Genomic DNA, 21,962 nt, shown 5'->3' with positions numbered 1-21,962 from the left:
TGAACAATGCCAAGACATGATGTATATGTTATATATTACATATAAATTGCAATTTTGTTTAAAGTCTAATTTCAGCTATACTTAAAAGAGACTCACCCAGTTCTATCACATCTGCATGTATAATTATTGATCCCGTCGATGCAGATGCCACCATTCTTGCACGGATTCGAAGCGCATTCATTGATATTAGTTTCACACTTCTTCCCAGTCCAACCAGGCTGACACTGGCACTTATACTCGCTGTCTGTTAGCGCCATGCAAATGCCGTCGTTTCTACATGGATTCTGCTCGCATAATCGTACTCCCAATTGAGATTCGCAGAAGCTGCCAGTAAAACCGGGCTTACAGCTACAACTGAAGTCACCGCGCACATCTTCGCTACAGGTGCCACCGTTGCGGCAAGGTGTGTTCTGACAAGGTGAACCTGAGAAAAAAATTCGCTTTCTTATCGAAGATATTTTTTTTAGACACAAAATCGGCGAAAGATAAAATGGAGCGATATTAATTGCAATAGCATGATTTATCGCATGCAGATGTAAAAGTCTCTTTTTAAATTATATTTCTCATTTTTTTATAATTATATCTATGTAACAACAAATATAATTATAAATTGTAATTCCGTATTATAAATTTAAAAATTATAATATAAATAAATAATTATTGACAAAATTATTAAATTTAGACAGAAGAAAAAATAAAACATATTAGAAACAAATATTAGTTGCTATATTTAGTTTGACTGAAATGTAATTATCAACATTTAACCTTTTATAAATACGATAATATATTCACATGTTTAAGCAATTTTACGCAAAGCAACTTATTTTGCTTAACTTCGAAGCAATTTTTCTGGTAAATAATATTGTTCAAAGAAAAAAAAGGCAAAGCAACACGTATCTAAAATAATTGAGCGAGCATGATTTTGAAGCAAATGTTTGAATGTTAGGCAAAAAGCATTTCTATAAATTTCTATACATTGCTTCAAAGCAAAACAAATCTACATTTACGATGTACATCATGTATGAATTACATGGTGGGGAAAGACGATGCAGAGTTCATACCCTATTTATCGTAGCAGTGTAATTATATTAAATTCTAATCTCTTATGAATCTCTCGAGGAAAAATGTGTTAAATACAGCAAAAATGTATAACAAATTACTTCTTTAAATTAAACTGAATCCTTCAATTTATAGACATATAATTATTTTACGACAGTTATACAGTTCGAAAAACGACAGTTTTCATGAAAAACATAATTTTATTAAATTGTATTTAAAAAAAAAATCATCCTTATTCACACATATTATAATACTTAATTCATGCTTCAACATTCCGTGAATATAAAGTTTTTCATTAATATCTTAATTTGATTTTGCATTATTTTCATGAAATGTTTTCGTGAAACTATGAATAAATCTACGACAGGACGATATCTTCTCGTCTCAACGTGTAATTACATAACGTAACATTGCCATTTAACGCGTGCGTCGGGTATGAATCCGCTCGCCCCACATACATTGTATACGTCGCGTATTCAAGGTATCGACGAGGTCTACCATTGTCAATTTGGCAGTTGTTGCCGGAATATCGGGCGTAACAGTGGCACTCATAGCGATCCTGTCGCGACACGCATTTACCATGCATCATGCATGGCTCATGGTGACAGAAATCCATAGTGGCCATTGTGGCGGAAGTGACCCCTGTGCCGAGGCCGCTCGTTCCACCTGAAAATTTTTTATTTTTCACAAAACTCGCATGCAATAAGTGCACTTTACTCAGAAGAAACACGTGCAATGCTTATTATTTAAAATACTTTTCTTTTTCTCTTGCCTTCTTCTTCTTCTTCTTGTTTTCTGTCGTAATCTTTTGTGTAAAAATAATGTAAAAGATTTATATAGGACAAATATCACGATAAATCATTAAGATCCCAAAGAAAGAGAAAAAAATTAGTTGGTGCAAAATCCTTCCTTGTTTCAATTCCGAGACGGAATTAAAAGTATAGCCGCACTTAATACTTATAAATAATTAATATATTGTAAAATATAAAAAATATAAAAAAGGTAAGTCAAATAAAAAAAGGTATTAGACATGATAAAATAAAAAGAGTAATAAAAATTAAAATTATTTAAAAAAATTTATGTATTTTTCTAATTTATTCGCTTTTCTCTAGATTTTTCATTGATATAATGATATCTAATCTGCTGCTATCACTCAATAATTGCTTAATTATTATACCTAATTATAGCTTGTTTAATTAATATATCTAAGAATATTCTGTTTACAATGAGGTATTGATCTACTGTTGCAATATTATCGCTCGATGACTTAACTAATTATAATTCTGGCTTAAGAGTGTTCTACTATTACTTGTAGGTATATAATAGCAACTACACATTAACGATCTCCCATATGTGATAATTCAACGCTTATCGGTGCAAGAATACTCTACGATAACTTAGAGAAAAATATTACTTTAGTAAAAAATTTATGGATTTTCTTACATCCTTTGATATCCGAGCAGGGTCCAAAAACGGCTCCATTATTAATACTGTTGTTGAAGAGAATCCCAGGCCCTTGCAAGATACAACCTCTGAATCCTTCGCCGACTATGAGCGAACTGTTCACATTATAGTCAGGAAGCGTTAGGATGGCGGAATTGTAAGTCGTATTCGCAACCATCTAAAAAAAATGTTTCTTATATATCCATATTCTATATTTTTAAGATTGACTTAGTACCTCTCGATCTTTTTTCATAAATATTTAAAATCTATTAAGTTCATTATTTATATTAATAAATCTGAAGTAATAAATTTTTTCAATAACTATCTGTAACAGCGATTATATATATAGATCATTAATTCTTTGAATATTACAAATATATAACGTAGGAAACAAATATTTCAATTTTAATGTCTTAATTAAAAAATTCTTTAAAAAATTTCAGGCTAATTATTGTCACACTATGTCTATTAAATTTATATTTATATTTAATAGCTGCTCTTTATACAATCTGATTTTTCGTTTGTATCCAACAGAAGTTTAATAAAATCTATTTTATTTTTTTTTAAATGACTTAAAATAAATAAAATAGAATATTATTGTATTTTTGATATATTATTATAACATATAAATGTAAAAAATTTAATTCTGTATTCTTTAATTATATATTAATATTTGATCAATATTTACCTGAGTGTGACCGGCGGCATTTAAAGTGAGATTGCCGAGTCTAAAAAACAAGTTAACGGTGTGCCAGACGTTGTTTAGAAGCCTGGCATTTAGCCTGGCTCGATATCTCTGCTGATTGACGACAGCCACAAAGAGCAGTCCCTCGGGTGTCACTTCGAGACTGATCGAATTGTCATCGTACTTCTGTAGAAATAGTCGACCGGGTTCGCATGTGCGGAAGCTGAGGCCACTGTGACGGTGCACCGATACGAAGGAACTCAATTTCAAGAATGCCGAACCGTTGAAATAAGCCTCGCGAGGATGCTCCTCGTAATTTTGATGTTTGGGATTCTGGGGCGCTTCGTGAGTAAGAGCCAACAAAGTGGCCAGAACTGTAATAGAGATAAAACTCCGTTAGAAAGTTTGATGATGGGTTTGCAGATTCTGATAATGTTCACTTAGCGTTACAGCATTCGCAGATTTCATGGCTTTTCTAGATCATTAATCGTACAGTTCATCGATCCTGATGACTATAGTCATCACGAATAGAGATCGTTAATTCTTGGAATATTACAAATAAATATAATGTAAGAAAGAACATTTTAATTTTAATGTTTTAATAAAAATCCAATAGAAGTTTTTGAAAGAAAAGAATCCCCCCCCAAAAAAAGAGAAGAGAGACTACTTTATTATTTCACTCTAATTTTTATTATCGGTCATAGCCGCAATATGTCACGAGATATAAGTGCTGACACATGCATTATCAACGACGAAGTGTTTAAACTTTAGTTGCTTGTAGCGCAGACAATCAATGAACAAGCTTTTTAACATTTTTACAACATTAGTTTTGTGTTAACTAATTCTTAAAAATAAAATAAAATAAAGGGTATTATTTCGATGATTTTGGATATTTTTTTAATATTCCTTTGACATATTGATTTCATTTCATTTAAATTTGATTAAATAAAGTAAGTGTTTTAGGTTCTTTTTTTTATAGATATATTAAATCCTTATTATATCCTTTTAACTTCGAATATTTGTTTTTGGTCGATAAAGCCATTCACTCAAGTCACTCTCCGAAACGAGCTCAGCAAGATTGTCCACGAGAAAAGAAAACGATTTATCACCGCAAGCATACACGTCGTGTTACATAACGCCTCTCTCTGCGTGCCATTATCTCCAAGGATGAACTATGATTTTGTCATGAGCGCTTACGCGTGAGAAAGGACTCGTTCGTGTTCAGTCACATGCATATTTTACATACGTGAAACCTTGGTCCCCTGCCGTTGATTCTTGATTGTGAATATCTACATTCTTGTAAATCAATGCATTTCATAGATCCTTGACACAAAAAATCTTATATATTCTATTGTAGAATACTATAGAATTAATATTAGAATTCCAGAACAATCATATCTTTAATGCTATAAAAATTCTTCTTTAAATATGAAGCGTCACTACAGTCTGAATGTTAAGACGTTGAACTATTTTATATATATTTTATATATATTCATTTAAATGAATTAATTTCAGAAATTATAATTGCGTGCCGATATGATTGTCGGACTTTCAATTCAATCAATCTGAAATATTAATAATCCCCCCAAATTTCCCAAATTTAATCCTAAAAAACTGTAATAGACTTATTGCGAAAAATATTGCCTCGGCCGGGAGTCGAACCCAGATCTCTTGCATTTCATGCGAGCGTCCTAAGCCTTTAGACTACCGAAATATTTTTATAAATTTATTACAGTGTATCTAACATAAACGGTCTTATTTCTCCAATCTTATTGTTTATAAAAATTCTAATAAAATTGCGTCTTTGATAATACAGTTTTGCGGATCCTTTCGTGCAATTTCTGATTCAGAATTTATTAAATCTTAAAAGCATCTATCCTCGTAAATGTCGGATGATGCCAACACTCGGATCTTCACTACCGGAATGGAGTTACATTTCTTTTTTATTCTCGTGAAAGAAGGTGCAAAGAGATTTTTACCATATTGCGCGAACATGTTCTCTTTTCTTCCAAGGAGGACAGCCAGTCATCTTGCAAGTACAACTTTACAACGCCACGTGCGAATAGAAGTCATGCATTATTTATCGGTCGGTTGCCATCAATCTTACTCACTGTAAGTATAGTGCACTCAGTCGCAGATTTTAAGATATACCGTAAAACTCAAAATTGTAGAACATTGACAAATAAGGACTTATACCATGAACTAAGAAATATGAAGGTTATTAAGTAATAGCTATGAAAGTAAGAATTAAGATATTATTATAAATTCATCAATTTTCAAATTTAATCTACCTATGATTTTAAATTTATAGATTTAATTACAAAATCATAAATTTACGAATTCATGGAAAAGAAAGTGTTCCTTTGTAAAATTGATGAGAAAAAATAGAAAAAAAATTTCGCGCGATTTTTTCCGCGATTAATTTTCCGAGACAGGCACGTGGCACATCCGAGAAACTCACGTACATACTTGCGTGTCCCGCATACGAAATGTGTAAAACATGTAAACATAAACGCAGATCCATAATTGGAATTGCTTCAATGACGGAATTACCGGAAGTCGATCTTCCTGTATGGGACAAATGATGACGCGTCCGCTGCGTGGGGATTGCAGATAATTAGAGCCGAGAAACTGTTAGATTGATTCGCAATTCCTATTAGAAATCTATCCAATCACAAGAAATAAAATTTATCAAGACGTAGAATCAAGAAATTATGATATCGTAAGTCTACGTAAGATTTCGTATAGATTCAAGATCCACCATCTCAAATACCTTTGTATGACTATTTACATTTTATAAATTTAAAAATTATATTAGGTGTTGGAATTAATTCGTAGCGTTTTACAAGTGATGGGAAGTACTTTCATTAATGTATTTTTTAATGCTCATGTGAAATAAATAACAATCTTTCATTAAAAACGCTACGAATTAATTCCAACACCTAATAATTATAATTAATTATTAATTCTTAATTATTCAAGCAAATCTTTTCATTCATATTTATGTATTTATCTCCGTAAATTCGACTTTATCGTACTTAGAAAAGAAAACAGACAATTGACAATTATTGTTAATTTCTTCGTGCACGATTACTCTGAACATCAAGTATAAACTGCGCGCTCAGCAATTGAAAAATAGAATGATTAATCCGTTAGTCTCATTACCCTATTTTCGTTTAATGCGATTGACGATTTGAGATACATTAGATGATAGAAAGCGATAGAAATAACGTAACGGTCTTCATCGTGGATCGGGGGAATCACCGTGGAGAACCGAAAATGCGCGAGTCCTGATTGGATGTATCGCGTTCATGACGAATTGCACACTAATGCAGTCCATTCGGAGCGATTTGGAGAATTGCCGTTAGAAAGCATAACAACCTGCATACATCATCCGTAAGGATACCATGGACGGATCCTTACGGGACACCTGTGAGACGACCGCAATCGTCTGGGAAAGTATGCCGTGCGTTTCAAGAATATTAAAAAAGAAATACGTCTACAATGAAAATAGAATAATTAATCCGTTAGTCGATTAATATCATTGAATTGTTAGTTAATATGTAATCGGTCTCTTTTTCTATGTCTAAAAAAACGCTTGGTAACTGGTTTAATCTTGACAGTTAGGTTCGATAATTTTGCGCTCAATGAGTTGATATCGAATTTGTAGAGCGAGCAATTTAATTGTACATGTATTTTAGATTAAATAAAAAGACGCATAACGGCGTAAAAGATTTTCGCTGCAATTAATCGATCAGTGAAGCGAAGACTACTTATTAATTATTCTATGATTCAACATGTGTATAATTTTTTAAGCAACATACAAAAATTTTAAAATTTAAAAAGATATTTTTTACTTTCTGTAAATTGTTGAATATATATGATAATATTTAAGCTTTGATTGCGTAAACTCTGTTTCTTTCTCAAATTGATCAATAAGCAATATATACGTGAGTATGTAATTGAAACATTGTATCGTCACAATATTATTCGAATTTCCATATTAATTAATGCAAAATAATATTGTGACATAAACTAGAAACATGAGCTTTAAAACTTTATATGTTTTACAAATTTCTCAATTCCAGAAATGTTTATACATATTCATAGATAAACAATCTTCACACACGAAAACAAGTAACGTAATCATAAGTCACGCCTTTTGGTCGATGGAATTTTTCACGAAGGTACGATATGCTCTCCCTAGCACAGAATACAGTCCACTTTCTCTTTTTCATTCTTTCAATTAGAACATACAAAACCGAGAGATATTCTTTACTATTTCGTTGGGCATCAAGTATGGTGTGATCAAATAACGTGAAATGTATTGTAAATACTTTAGGTAATGTATGTATGTATATATGCAAATATTATGAAAATACTCATTGACAAATTATTCGAGCAGGTCGTCCACTTTTTAATTTAATTTAGCCTAATTGAGACTTCGACACGCGCTGTCTCGAACTACAAAGTTTCCCGCGCAATGCAACAAAGAGTATTATGCCTCGACTCGACGAAGGCGTGGCAATTGTGAGTCAGTACAACTCAGCTCTCGTAGACGAATACCGACGAGTTCTGGAGTGTGCTATAAAGTCCTATAGAACGATTTAGTGAGGTTGGTTTTACGAAACCATTACGAAGATACCGAGGATGATAGCGAGAAAGGGAATTTCTATGAACTACTTCCACTTCGTTGACAAAAACCAATAATTTACTTGATGGACGAAACGAATTAATTTTTGGCAATTTATAGCAAATTTTAATAGAATTTTAATTAAAAGGTAATCTACATAAACATAATTTCTCGATACAATTCTTCACGTAATTGAAATATTGGACATAAAATAAATAAAATCTTTGGATCACGAATACAAATACTGGTGTTAAATTAATAGAGAGCTAATCATTTGTATGAAATAATTTCTTGGATAATATTTAATGAAATTTCTTGATAAAACGCTTTGTGCACGAGAAATGAGTATTGATCTCGGGGGAAAGAAAGGAGAGACAAACAGAACTGCAACTAGAACAGAACTATTGCACGTGGCTATGGCCGAGTTCGTGTTGCAGAGCTTTCGGTTCACTGACACGTGGGAATTCAACGATCGCGTTATACGTGACGGACGGGAATAAGGAGATCCCTTTATCTACTGCGAAATATACTCACTGTAGGTATCACTGTGACTTGATTCTCCAAGTGACAGAAATATTTTCTCAGAATTCTTATTTATGTTAAAAATTTTCAAATTATTATTAATGTATCGCTGCGCGTATCTTCATAATTTATTTAAAAAATTACATTTTATATAATTTGTGCCTCAATTTTATATCAATACGTATAAAATATGTACATTGAAAGCTGATCAGCAAATTAATAAATGAGAATTACTTATTGTATAATTTAAAAGCTGCTTGTTATTTGTGAAAATGAGACTATCTGATTATTATTGATCCTGCATGTGTGGAAGCTAATTTCCGAAGAGAAAAAGTTTACTCTCCATATTGTAAGAAATCAGCTTTTCCCGTGAGAAGCGAGAGGCGAAGAGAAGACATGACGGCGCATATACGCTGTCTACGAGAATTATGCACGACAATGTGCATCGCAATGCAAGTTATTGCAGTTAACTAACAAACAAGCCCAAGAGAAGGGAACCACGCCGACGAACTTTCTACGTCTGCATTATTAAAAACCATTGACGCCGCTATTAAACTAATACAATTGTTGTATATTTAGCAATGTAATGAGAAAGAATCTGATTTTTAAGAAAGATGGAAAGAAAGAGTATATTTATACACATAAATATCAATATTATAAATATAAATTAATGTTATAAATACGAATATTATCAATGTATTAAAAATCGCACATATTAATCTGATTTAAATATATCTGATATTGTTAAACGAAAAATGTCTGCAAAGCAGAAAAAATCAATATCATTTATTTTTAATTTTCTTTTTCTGTTTAAATTGACACATTATTCTTTTTTTTTTGTAATATAATAATGGCGTTTTCTTCTAACGCAAGGCCAAGGAGTTGCATTAGAAAAGCGGCAGGATGCAACGAGCGAGAGTACCGCAACCCGGCGCATAATGACGGATAACTGCACAAGAGAATTGCATTCTGTCGACGACGATGAATACAGTGTTCCGCCTTAGAAACGCCAACGCCTCCCTCTCGCTTTCCCACATATTTTGCATACGGAGTGGTTGCATATATCGTGTGATTTGACCCTTTCTTTATCGCCCTTTGTTATCCCGCTTTCTTGTTACTTTCCCTGATTCTTTACGTTTATCATCATTATTTACGTTTCATTACGCACGCTGCACACTTAATTTTAAATGTCGGGATTTCCTTCCATTTTAAGCCGTAGGTTCTCGATTGCGGAATCTCCGAAGCAAGTCGCGCGACCCGTATGTCTGACGCACGTAATATCGATCGCCTTTAAATCTCATTGTAATATCGCGTTCCGCTCGACAACGTCGTAGAACGAGAGTCCAGCCCGAGGCTTTCTAGCCAAGTAACGGAAAAAAAAAAAAAAAAAAAAAAATCGCTCGATTTAATTATCTGGGTGCAATTATCGCGAAAACGCTATCTCCGCAGCTCGAAAGTTCGATGATTAGATCGACGACATGTGACTCTCAAAGGCCGACGAGAGTGCATTAGACACGATATATACCGCGCACTAGAAGCCCATTTTTATGCCATCTACGTGGCTCTTCTTCCTAGTCCCCCTTTCATCCCTTTCATCATAGTTCACATGTCTCTAAAGTCTTCTTAAATTTAACAACACGTAATAATTTCGTAAATATAAATTTGATAAAAAAATCGTATTATTATGGTCTTGAGTTTTATGAATAATAATTGAATAATTTTTCTTTTAGTATAAAAGGAAAAATTATATTAAAAATATTCTAAAAAATAGTCTTAATTTTATGATCGATAATTTACATTTACTGTCTAGTATTTAAACTGTTATATAGTTAATAAAACTTTTTTACTTTTAAGATATCAAAAACATACTAGGTAAGGTGAATGTAGCTGGAAGCCACATCAATGCGGTGCATCAACGCGAATCCTTCACTTCACGCTCAGGTGCGTGCCTTGAACAACGCACTTGCACATGCATACAGCCGTGTAGAAAGAGAGGCGTATTATAACAACGTTGCGTTGTTACTTGATGGCCAGACGAAACCGTTTTTCGTTTCAAGCATCGTAAGCGTAAGAGGAGGCGCCTACATTTTGCGTTAGGTGCAACCACGTAATCTCGCCGAAAGATTCTGAAGGGACCTAGAAGGTTCGTGGAAAAATAAAGAAGTATGCCTTAAGAGTGAAGAAAATAGGCTTTCACGACGACGTGGAATTTCTGAAATTTTACTGCGATTCACTTTATGATAGATTTTTCTTTAATAAGAAAATATATGACGAAATAAATAATGGAGTTATAAAATGTACCAAATAAATACATTTTTCTTGATGCAACTTGTTGCAAGATGCGACGTTCGCAAAATGAAAGATAATTGAAATTCACGATTAGTCTAACTTTTGAAAAATTATTTATTCCGTTTTGTATGCCGTTACGTAAATAATCATGTGATTATTTCAATAATCATTATCTAATTTCCGTAAATTCCTTTATCTAGTATAGTACAGAATTACATAAATGCGTTTCATGAGCGTGCTGTGTGAGCGATAACAGCTAGCATTCTCAATATAGCCACATATTGCGCGACATCCGTGGGATGAAATTTGCGATCGCATTAAACATGCATAATCGTCTTCGTCGAAACAAGATTCAGTTGGACGAGACGTATTATTTTCGGTACGAATCGCGCCCGTTTTACGTCAAGCCACGGAGAGGATACCCGGAATAAACGGAAGTCAATTCGGGCGTCGAGGTTCCTTTCACATCCCGAGTTATCGGGATTCAACACTAATTAGCACGTCAATGTGTTCGTCATCCTTTAACCATTCAACCCACTGACAATTCTCGGAAAATCGATCTCTCACAGGAGATTATTCAACGGAGACGGTCCTTGTTAGCATTTATATCACATGCGAAACGCAAATTGCTTCGTCAAATGTCCATTATACATTTCTGGTGTATTTATATCTCGTCACTTTTATTTATTCCCTGATGAATCAAAAAATTCTGAAACAATCGACATTTCAAGTGTATTATTTTACAGTTGGAATCTTTTTTATAATAATTCAGAGAATTTCTCTTAATTTCGATAAAATTATAAATTGAGATTAATTTTCTCCGATATTTTTCATACAAATAGAGAGAGATTCCGCAGTCAATTTCGGAAATTTATTTTCCTCTTCCAGCTCCTGGAACCATTTAGGATCTTATCCCGGATTCTGATCTCGGTACATATTCTATTATCGCCATCAATCATCATTTATCTCGTTTCCTCTCGCAGATTCGCAGATATCTCACGTCGATTTAACTTTCCAACGAGATACTTCCCCCGCGAATCTTCGTAATTGGCATGAAACGCTGAAACGTGATTTAGCGAACCGGCACAGCGCGATTTCGCTTATCATATGTATATGTGTAGCGATCATAAATGCGATTTCGTGCCGTATCGGGAACTCATGTGGAACGAGCATACAATTGTCGCGGTCATTCCATGGTCAAGCGTATTTTTTTTTTTTTTTTTTTCGTAATCCTCGCATTCCCATGGCGTTACGCTGTAAAATACGACTTTTGTTATAAATCGCGACACGCATCAGTCTTGATGAACAAAAACGATAACTCGCTGCCTATCTTTCTATTACGTGCGAAATTCTTTTCTTAAATTGATCCGTAAGAACGAAACAGGATGCACGATATCAACGCAATTTGTACTCGATCCCAATAAGATCGATTCCACTTGTTATTACTGTCGAAGAACTTGGAGGAAAAATACACGCTGTGAGTGAACAACAGCGACGAGTCGCAATCGCCATCACTTTACGCAATTTTATGCGACGGCTCGTAACATCGATAGGAAACGTATACACGCAAGCACACACATATCTACGTTAGTTGTGCCTTCAATTATACTTATATATCGGATAGATTACGGGAAATCCACGTTCGCTTCTAAACGGTAGACGCAATGATAACATAAGCGTTATGGAAGTATTCCGATACTATGAATGATTCGCGTAATAGAGAGTCATTATAGTTATCAGAGAATATCTCGTCTGATATTAAAAAATTTTATCCTTTCTTTTTTCTCTATTGAGATAATTGAGATATTGAGACATTTAGAAAATGAGAACTAATATGAGAAATAAGAAAGTTTTGTAAATAAAGTTGTAAAATTAAAAAAAGACAAATTATATAGAAATTTAGTGTTGCTTTTGCATTCTTTAAATTAAATAGCCTTTAAAAAATAAAAAGAAATGTATTCCTTATAAATCTTCATATAAATTTTTCAATTATTGCAGATGTAAAATAATATTATTTAAAATAATTGTTATTCCTATGATGGAATAAACAATTTTGAATCATTAATAGGAATGACATTTAACTCTTCCTAAATTTACTGATTAACTTTTTTTTTATAAAGAGTTCCAGAAAAAATTCGGAGATTTTTATAAAAATTCGCAAAAAGGCATTGTAGCAATAATGTTAATTTCGAAGAAGTTTAGATTACAATGAAGTTGTATATCAAATATATTTACAGCCGATGGCATTTTTACGTTTAACACTGCGTACCTCAATTTTACGATTCATAAAAATTATACGACTATGCATAGTTATATATATTTTGTTTGATATTTTTTAAAGGTTAAATGCTAAAAAATCTTTGCAAAATTTCAAAAGAATCATTAATTAGCTTATTTGATAAAAAGAAGGAAAGAAAAGATAAAAAAATTTTATATGATCGATATAATATACTTCATAATTAATTAAATAATAATAGATTGCACTTAAATACAAATATTATCTTTGCTATTATAATTTCAATTATTTTCTATGTGTTTATCACTATATGTAATTAATCCTCAATTTAAACTTTTCCAAAAGCAAAGTTTCAAAAGGAAATTGTCTCCTGACATTTAATATAAAGTTTCCGACACAGTTTGTATATTGACAGAGAAGTTATTTTTCATCTCGCTCAATGTATTTCCAACACGTCAAGAAAAGATAAAGCGGTAGATACAAAAAAACGTAAATTTAAAATATTTTATCTATTCTTTTAGTTTTTTTTTATCTTAAAGCTCGCTATAAATGTGTCAAAAAAATTTCCAGTTTACTTCGACGAAAATATTTATCACGCTGCGTGTCGAAAGTATGAAAAAATTATTGCACTTGGCCGCCAATGACTTAGCAGTGTTATGATACGTACGACATATTTGCGGAAGGAATAACTTTCTGAATAGTATTATATTACTGTCATAAAAAAAAAAGAGAACTTATTCGATAATTTTAAACAATTTGTGTATGTAAGGTATATATTCTGTATATATAAAACGTTAATTTCCTTGGATTAAAGGAAAATAATGAGAGATGAGAGGCAACAAGTTTTCAAAAAATAAGTTCATGTTTTTCGTTGATGCATTCATCAAAGATAACTGATTAGTTAATGCTCTTTTGATAGCGTTATCTCGGCGGAAAATACATTTCTTGTGACTTTATTCAGGAATTTAACTATATCCGATTCGAGTTAGGGCTCCGAAAGAGGGTCTGATAATTGTCAAAAGTGCCCATTCAAGTGAGTCCTCGGGACCTGTGAAATATCTTTCTTAGAAAAAATACTGGACCCCAGGGGTTCTGGCGCCATTCATAAAGGGCCATGTGACCTTTCTTCACAAGACCCTATTCTGCATACATATTTTCCTAGCTGAAGAAAACATTTTGCAGTAAGATCAAACGTTTCTTTTTTATTTATATTTTTTAAAAGTTATATTTTTTCGAAGAATTTATTTTAATTAAAAGTCGTTTTTAAAGTAATTGTTGTAATTAAATTTTTTTAACATAAAAATAACTTGAAAAATAACATATTTAAGATCTAATTTTTTAGTATGTATTTCTAGAAATTATGAACGCAAATTAACAATTAAGAATTGTTTTCCGGTGTGTAGTATGAAATAATCGCGCGTTTTATTTGAATTCACTGACGAGTCGCAACATGCATCGGAATTTATTTTTCGCATTTGAATTTCGCGCGAGTGAACGGAGCGTAATATTACGCCAAGTTGAGCCGGTTCTGTAATTTAACGCCGGTATCGTGTACATTTGTGCGAATACAACTTTCGTTCGATTCGCTGCATTTTTCCGCTGCGACATCCCCCAAGCGCGCTTTCACAATCAGTCGAATAGAAAGATTCTCTTTTTGAGAATCTGAGCTATTGAAATTTGTCGATTTATACACATACACACACACACACACACACACACACACACACACACACACACACATATATATACACACGCACGCATGTTAAAAAATAATACAAATTTAATTTTAATAATATCTAAAAAGGAAAATATAGCATATGGAAAAAAAATTCGTCTAAAATCCAAAATTATTCTTTGAATCATCCGTTAATAAGCAGAATCAATATATATCGTTGAAAACAATGTCTATATGCTGGATTTTTTACATTGTATAATAACTATTATTAGTATACAAAGGTTTCAATAATGACATATATGATATATATGTCATATATGAGAAGAAAAAAACGATTTTTGATCAAATATTTTATTGTATCAGAAGTTTCTTTATTGGACGTGAATGATGCAAACTCGTGTATCGTAAAAGCTCTCTTGTGTTTGCAAAATCCTCTTAAAAATGTAAAATGCAATAAAAACATAGATTGACAAGTACACCCGCAGCAGAAACGAGTTTAATACACTCGAAATATTTTGCGTCCGCAGCGAATTATCCGCGAAATTATTTGCGACGCCTCATCGTCGTCGCATCGAGTGCTGGTGTGTGCTCGATATAAATTGACAGGCGACACGTGGAACAATTGCGTCACATACGCGTACACGCCTCCGCTCTTGCGCGAGATGACGTTCCGTTAAATGCTTTTTCAGCGAGGAAACGACGCGACGTCTGTTCGTGAAACTATCGACCTCTTCTAGCATGGATATCGATATCGCGTCGCGTATAACAAAGCCTGGTAACTTCATCTACGACTAATAATGGGCGTCCGATGCCCTCTTTCGAAAGTTTGCTATTCAGTATCTTATAAAGTTTCAAATTGCTTCAAGTATCATTCAAAACTGAAGGTTCTTGAAAATCTTCAATATCTTTAAAACTTGAATTTCCTTAAATAATTTCTCGTTATATATTATTATATATTTATATACATATAATTCTTGATAATAGAATTTGATGATAAGAATTATTATTCTATTGCGTACGAAATAGGAAATTGAATTGAAATGCATTAATAAAATATGACTTTGAGATATATATATAAAGATTAAAGAACTTTTTTTTTTATTAATTATATTATACTTTCAGAATTTCTATAACATTTTTTTATGACGTTATATTTTTTATATTTTTCGTTCTTTATAAAACAAATACAATTAATAACCCCATAACGACTGACTATTCTGAAAATAATGGCATCTATATTAAACAATATAAGTACCTACAAAATATATTATTAATATTCAACAAAAATATATAGCCTAAATTCAGTAATACTGTATAATTTGTATAATCCAAAATTTGAATGATGATTTTTAATCTTTAGGACAAAATAGATATACATGCATTAATATTGTTATGCAAACATGTTACGTTTCACTTGTAAATCATTGTTATCGTTTTAAATTAAATCAATTTATGTCAAGTAATTCATCGATATCGAATGCCGCCCAGACTCCTCAGTTCGTTGTTTCGCTTTGACAAGTCTCTCGATATTGTTCGAACAATTGGGATAGCTAACAGAGATGATATTTTTACACAAGTGGTCGCTTATTTAAATGTATGTCAGTTCTCGTATTTCCATATGAAAAGAGTGCTCAGCTATGGCATGATCGCGAGGTGCACAGGAATTCCTCGAGCGCGATAAGCCGTTCATCGCCCCGGTCTAAAACATCTTTTCACAGAGCGGACGAAGGACTGAGTCTTTTCTCGAGTTTGACGGGTCTTTACAGTGTTGGAAAGTTTGGACCACGTCTGTGACGAGAAGTCAAAGAACATAAAGATCCATTCATGCAAGGTGCATTATAACTACATTTATAAAACGTTACATATTTCTTTTAATCTAATAATTAAAAAAATTGTGTTACTTTTTTCAAGATTTTTAAGAAAGTTTTACTTTACAAGTTTAGTTTACAAGATAAAATTATTAAATGAACATATATATATATATATTTTCCTCAGGTACAAGATAGATACTATAAAAAAATATAATCTTCAAAGTTGAGCGATAAAAAATTACAAAATGTAATAAAATTATTTATTTCTCTCTCACAAAGAGGGTTGATAACTGATCTTTGCTGTAATTGAGGATAGTATTAATCTTTTGATGATTGTCGTCCGAGAACCATCACGATTTCATGGGTCATCGTAGTGACTCTCTCGGGTCGGTCACTGATCCACACCGGTGATCCCGAAGAGGTAAAAGTTTATACCGTTACGAAAGAATGCCTTCTCCTGCGCGGTCAATGCGCGCTTTTACGTGACCGGAAAGGTGCGCATAAAAGCGGAAGCTCACTCGCAGTGAGATAATCAGCTTGTGAATTATTCTATGGGCCATTTTTTTTCTTCCTGGGACGAGAAAAACGTCTCATTTGTAATCGCGTGCCTTTGCAAAAATTTTATCTATTACAGAAAAGGAGCCTTCTTTTTTTCTTTTCTAATCCTTAAATGGAAATACCTGAAGGAAAAGCCGTTCCATTGTCGAAAGCACGGAAAAATCAGAGGTATTTCGAGCATTATAACATAGCATACCTGAGCATTTGTTTTGTTCAGAACTATATTCCTATTGAAATAAACAATTTTATCGCATTCCGTAAAAATCTTTAGAGAATCTACAGTTTTCTTGTAAACGTAAATTAAAAACGTATTTAATATAGAACTTGTAAAATAACTATACGTAATTTAAAGTTTTGTTATTAAATAAAAAAAGTGTGAAAAAATAAATAATAATTTTAAACCGTAAAAACATTTTATTTGTCGATTAAATTATTTCTGGAATAAAATTAAATCAAGAATAGAAAAAGATCATGTTCGTCAAACATAAAGATTTTTGTTTTTTTACTCGATAATGTCATTAAGATTCTTATCGGTTTAACTCTACGTCATTTTTCTAAGGATTAGATAGCATAATTGTCGATGGATTTAATTTCTTTAGTTTCTTTAATTTGTTTCTTTAATTTAAGTTAAGAAATCTAAATTCTTAGTAATTTCATAAATCTCTCTTGTCATCACAAGTTATTGTTATATGCAATGATACAAACAAACGGAATTAGACAAAATGAAATTTGTATCAAAATAAAGAACATTAGGCAGAGAATTGATTTTTACTAACTCATGCCACTTTTGCTTTCGATTGTTGAATCGTTCTACTTTCTGTGAATGTATCATGAGGTTTATTGCATCAAGCGATATCAATTAATATCGCATCGTATGCAATCGAAATTTTTCATTGTCACGTACGATACAACGGAAGAGAAACGTCAAACTGGTTTATCGCGCTCGTTAGAAAATTCCATTATTCACGCAACGTTATAATTCTCTCATTTGGCTGCTATAATTTCCTTGTCATACAAATGCAAATTATTTCCTTTAGATATTTTAAATAATGAATTATTAAATAACAATGGTTGAAAAATTTGATTTGATTAATGAAAAATGCTTTTATATGGAAAATTAAATAAATTTCAAATAATTGAAATCGGCAGGATATATATATCTTGAAATTAATTTTAACAAAATTCAAGATTCGTTTGTAATAATTTTATAAAAATTATCGTTACGCAATTGAAGAGAGCATAATCAAAATTCAATCATAAAGTGCTAAGAAAGAGTTTTCCTCATTCTGGCATCTGGTATTGAACTCACTGGCGGGAGATTTCAATAGATTCAGCGTCCTCCATCTCGTTATCGTATCACATGTACTGAGAATAGGAAGCCACACAAATAATATAACATATATTTCAGTTGAATATAATACATTCACAAAATAGCAAAATAAATTCAATAATTTGCGATCGAGTCTCAAGACGCAAATCCAAAAAGGTAATACGTAGATACTGCGGAATATAAAATTTCATTTTTATATTGATTATATCTCTACATCTATCTTCTCTTAATTTTTTTTATTTAATTTTTTTTAATTTTCCATAATCTTATCTCATCTGTATTTTATTCATACTTTGATTTTTATTTCCTTAGAAAATACTTGTTTCATACTGATAGTTTTCCCGATAACTTTGACATTGACATTCTTCTACCAATTATTATTTGCAATGCGATAAGCTATCATTTGTTGTGCCAATGTCGACTTCCAGAAGATTCTTTGTTCAATACAAAAATGCCAGACTCTCTTGGAGCGTAACGACATGCTCTCCTCATAACAGTACCTCAGGTAGACGGTTAGGTAGGTACGTAGAATGTTTCGAGGGTGAATTTTTCCACCTGTCATTGTTCTTTGTTCCCGAATCTATTCATAAATTTTGAATAAAATGATCGCTCAACCTTCAATCCTGTTGAATTTACGATAATTTTATTGTTAAAAGTTATTATTGAAAATAAAAAAATGTTTACTAAAAGATTTTCGTTGCCAGAGGAAGTTTTCTCGTGTAAGCAACAAGACTTAAATTAATCACAGAGATTCTTCAAGCAAAAGTAATAATAAAATAATATACATCGACTATTCTCGATCCACTATAACTCGATCCTTAAAAATCTCTCGTGAGTCATCCTAGATCATCGCCTACGTCGCATTTATATTCATGATCCACCTGAATCACAATTCAGTAGATTTCTATCTCTCGATTTATTAGTCGTATTGTTCGAGGATTTAATATTGAGGTTCAACGCGGATTGAAATGATCTCTCCTCCTCGGTTAGGAGGAGATTTCCTGCCCGGACGCCGCGCCGTGCCGTCGCGTCGCTCGTCGGGGCGTCGGGGCCCGCGACGCTCGCACGGAACGATGGCGACCGCGACCACAGCCGCGAATGTACAGAGGGGGACCTGACTCACCTGCCACGACGTGTCGCGTCCGCATTTTCCGGCTCCGAATCTTTTTTCGGCTCCTTCTTCTCGTCCTCTCACGCACTCAACATCCTGCTCCTCCTCTTACTATCTGTATTTTTTCCGCTCGTACTCTTTTCACACGCCGTGGAAAAAAAAAATAAATAAAATAACTTCCCGCTCCGAGATGGGTTCTCCTCTTTCTGGTCTCCACTCTTTTACCTTCGCACTCGCGCGCGCATCAGCTTCGACCGACGACGAACGCCCGCCGAACGAGACTGCAAGCCGATGCCGCGACAGTGGTAGAGAACACCGCCACCTTGCTCGACCTGCGTCGGCCCCTCTCCTTCACGGCATTCGAGTATTGCTGTGTTAAGTTACCTGGTGACCACGGTTACCTGCCTGTCCATTTTCCTGCGCGCCAGGTATAAACAAAGAAACACAAAAGATGTGATTTAAACATTAAAAATAAAGAGAAGCAAATATTGAGAAGCAAAAATAAATATATAAGGAATCATTGGCATTAAATTAATAAAGGACATAACATTTTGTAAAATACAATATTATGTATTGTTAATTAAAAGGAAACGTCAGAATATTTTGAAGAGTTTCTTTAAGAACTCTAGAAGAAATTAAATAGATAAAAGCATAAGTAACACGTGTTTTGTTTACACTAGTAGCAAAATTATTAGCACACTATTGACTCAGTATTCAATCAATGTATCGCCAATAAACTGCTACAAGTATAATAGTTATTAGAAATATTGAGGTGTCTATTAAGATATGAATGTTTTTTTAACTGTATATTTTACAATTTTTATGGAGACTTGATCTTCATACATGTGTTATGTATTATATCCTAACATTATTACGTGTTTATCTTTTTCTACTTATACTATATTTTTGTCTTTTTTTTTTAAGATAATGTAATGATGGCAATTTTACTTATACTTTTTTACTTATAGGTATTTTACAAATGACTGTATCGAATGATTTATTTTAAATACAGTTGAAAAGTAATTGTAAAAATGCATTAAAAATGCGTAATAAAAATTGTTATATAAAATATTAAAAGACGTAATTCACTCGATATTGCAAACACAAAAACTAAAAAGGTAGATAGATCCCAAAAAGCAAAAGAAAGATCTTAATTTAAATTAGTATAATATTTCACATATTACTTCACAAATTAATATTTGATGTCATAAAGATACCATGGAACGTTTCGACTATACTAAGTCTTCATCGACCAATCGAAATAAAAAATTTAAATTAATATATAATGTTTAAACATTGGATGAACTTTAAGAATAAAATTTACAAAATATATAGATAGTCAAATCGCAATAAATTACAAAATTTTTTAAATTAACATTCCATGATATCTTTACGATTGAATATTAATTTGTAACGAATAAAAATTTGGTTTTATTCAAGGAAATAGTGGAAGAAATTATTTTGATATTTTACTTGATTTACATTATAAATATACACACAAAGATATAGTGAGAAACATAGGGCGAATAGATAGGATATTTCTAAGTTGATCTGATTTTATTCCTACACTAAACTATAATATATACAAGAACTTTATTCTTTAAGTAAATAAATGAAATATACCTATTTCACTTTAATAAGTTGTACTTTTTGTAGTCAGCATTTTTGCTTTCTCTCTCTTCAACGCCTAATATGTATTTCTTTTAAGTGCAAAAATTTTTGAACATTTCAAGTATCGAGAACAAATTTATTATCAACTGTTTTGGTTGTTTCGAAGATAAATAATAAAGATTTTACTTTATCTAACTGGTTTTATCACAAATTTAAAAGAAATCTTTTTAATGATAAAATGCAGTGATTAAGGAAAGTAAATTTTATTAATTTATCAAGCAAAACTTGGTAATGTTAACGTTCTACAATAATTACCACTATGTCCTTGGAGTCCTTTTGGTGGTCACGAAAATTTGCCCATGGTTAATAACGGTCATTTATTAAATAATAATATCTCGAAGGTGTCCTCAAACATTATATCGCTAGTGGCGCCAGTACATTCATTTTCGAGTTGTATATACAGGGTGTCCCTAAAGTTTTTGCCAATCGCTTTTGTGTAGATAGAACGGACTAAACTGAGTCAAAAGTTCTCTATTATTTTGCAATTTTCGCAATAGTTAACAAGATATTAATTACTAAAAATTGCTAAATATTGATCTTGAATAATTTTTTACTCAAATACTACTCAACTTTACAGAAAAATTGCAAGAGACAAAAATCATTTATTTTCTTCTTATAGAACTCTAAGAATTTTTTCGGAATTTTTTATCAACTTTTTAGTACTGCATTTTCTTATACATCGACAATACTATTAAAGACCGATATTCTTATCGCGAGAATTCGCGTTCCTGTTAAGAGCTGTTTATCAATTAAAAATTTATGTAATTAAGAGTAAGAATTAAACTTAATAATATAATATATAGTGCTATATATATATATATATATATAATTTTATGATTTATTAGTTTCGTAGACATGTATATATATATTTAAAACCTAATAGTACTCGATTTTTATTAAAAACTGTGATTTTAATGTTATCGTCCTAGTTTGATTATC

At 32.2% G+C, this 21,962-nt stretch overlaps 1 protein-coding gene across 2 annotated transcripts in view; it reads right to left on the bottom strand.

The window, feature by feature from the left end:
- crb (cell polarity complex component crumbs) overlaps window positions 1–21,602 on the bottom strand; it is a 34,248-nt gene extending 12,646 nt beyond the window's left edge. Inside the window, exons 1-6 of one of the 2 annotated variants that reach the window (XM_011063363.2) lie at window positions 21,279–21,602; window positions 19,365–19,769; window positions 3,191–3,561; window positions 2,503–2,680; window positions 1,558–1,725; window positions 97–424 (exon numbers count right to left, since the gene is read on the bottom strand). In XM_011063363.2, the coding sequence (XP_011061665.2) occupies window positions 97–424; window positions 1,558–1,725; window positions 2,503–2,680; window positions 3,191–3,561; window positions 19,365–19,389 (1,070 nt within the window). In that variant the 5' untranslated portion in view covers window positions 19,390–19,769; window positions 21,279–21,602. Of the gene's footprint in view, window positions 1–96; window positions 425–1,557; window positions 1,726–2,502; window positions 2,681–3,190; window positions 3,562–19,364; window positions 19,886–21,278 lie in introns of those variants that run through there. The other variant, XM_087411101.1, reaches the window with a different exon arrangement.
- Between the last annotated feature and the right edge of the window lie 360 nt (window positions 21,603–21,962).

Source organism: Acromyrmex echinatior, chromosome 11 (assembly GCF_024713525.1).
Source record: "Acromyrmex echinatior isolate Ae372 chromosome 11, ASM2471352v2, whole genome shotgun sequence".
NCBI classification, from domain to species: domain Eukaryota; kingdom Metazoa; phylum Arthropoda; class Insecta; order Hymenoptera; family Formicidae; genus Acromyrmex; species Acromyrmex echinatior.
The sequence above is the reverse complement of the archived record's forward strand: the minus strand, read 5'-3'. Positions and strand labels throughout refer to the sequence as shown.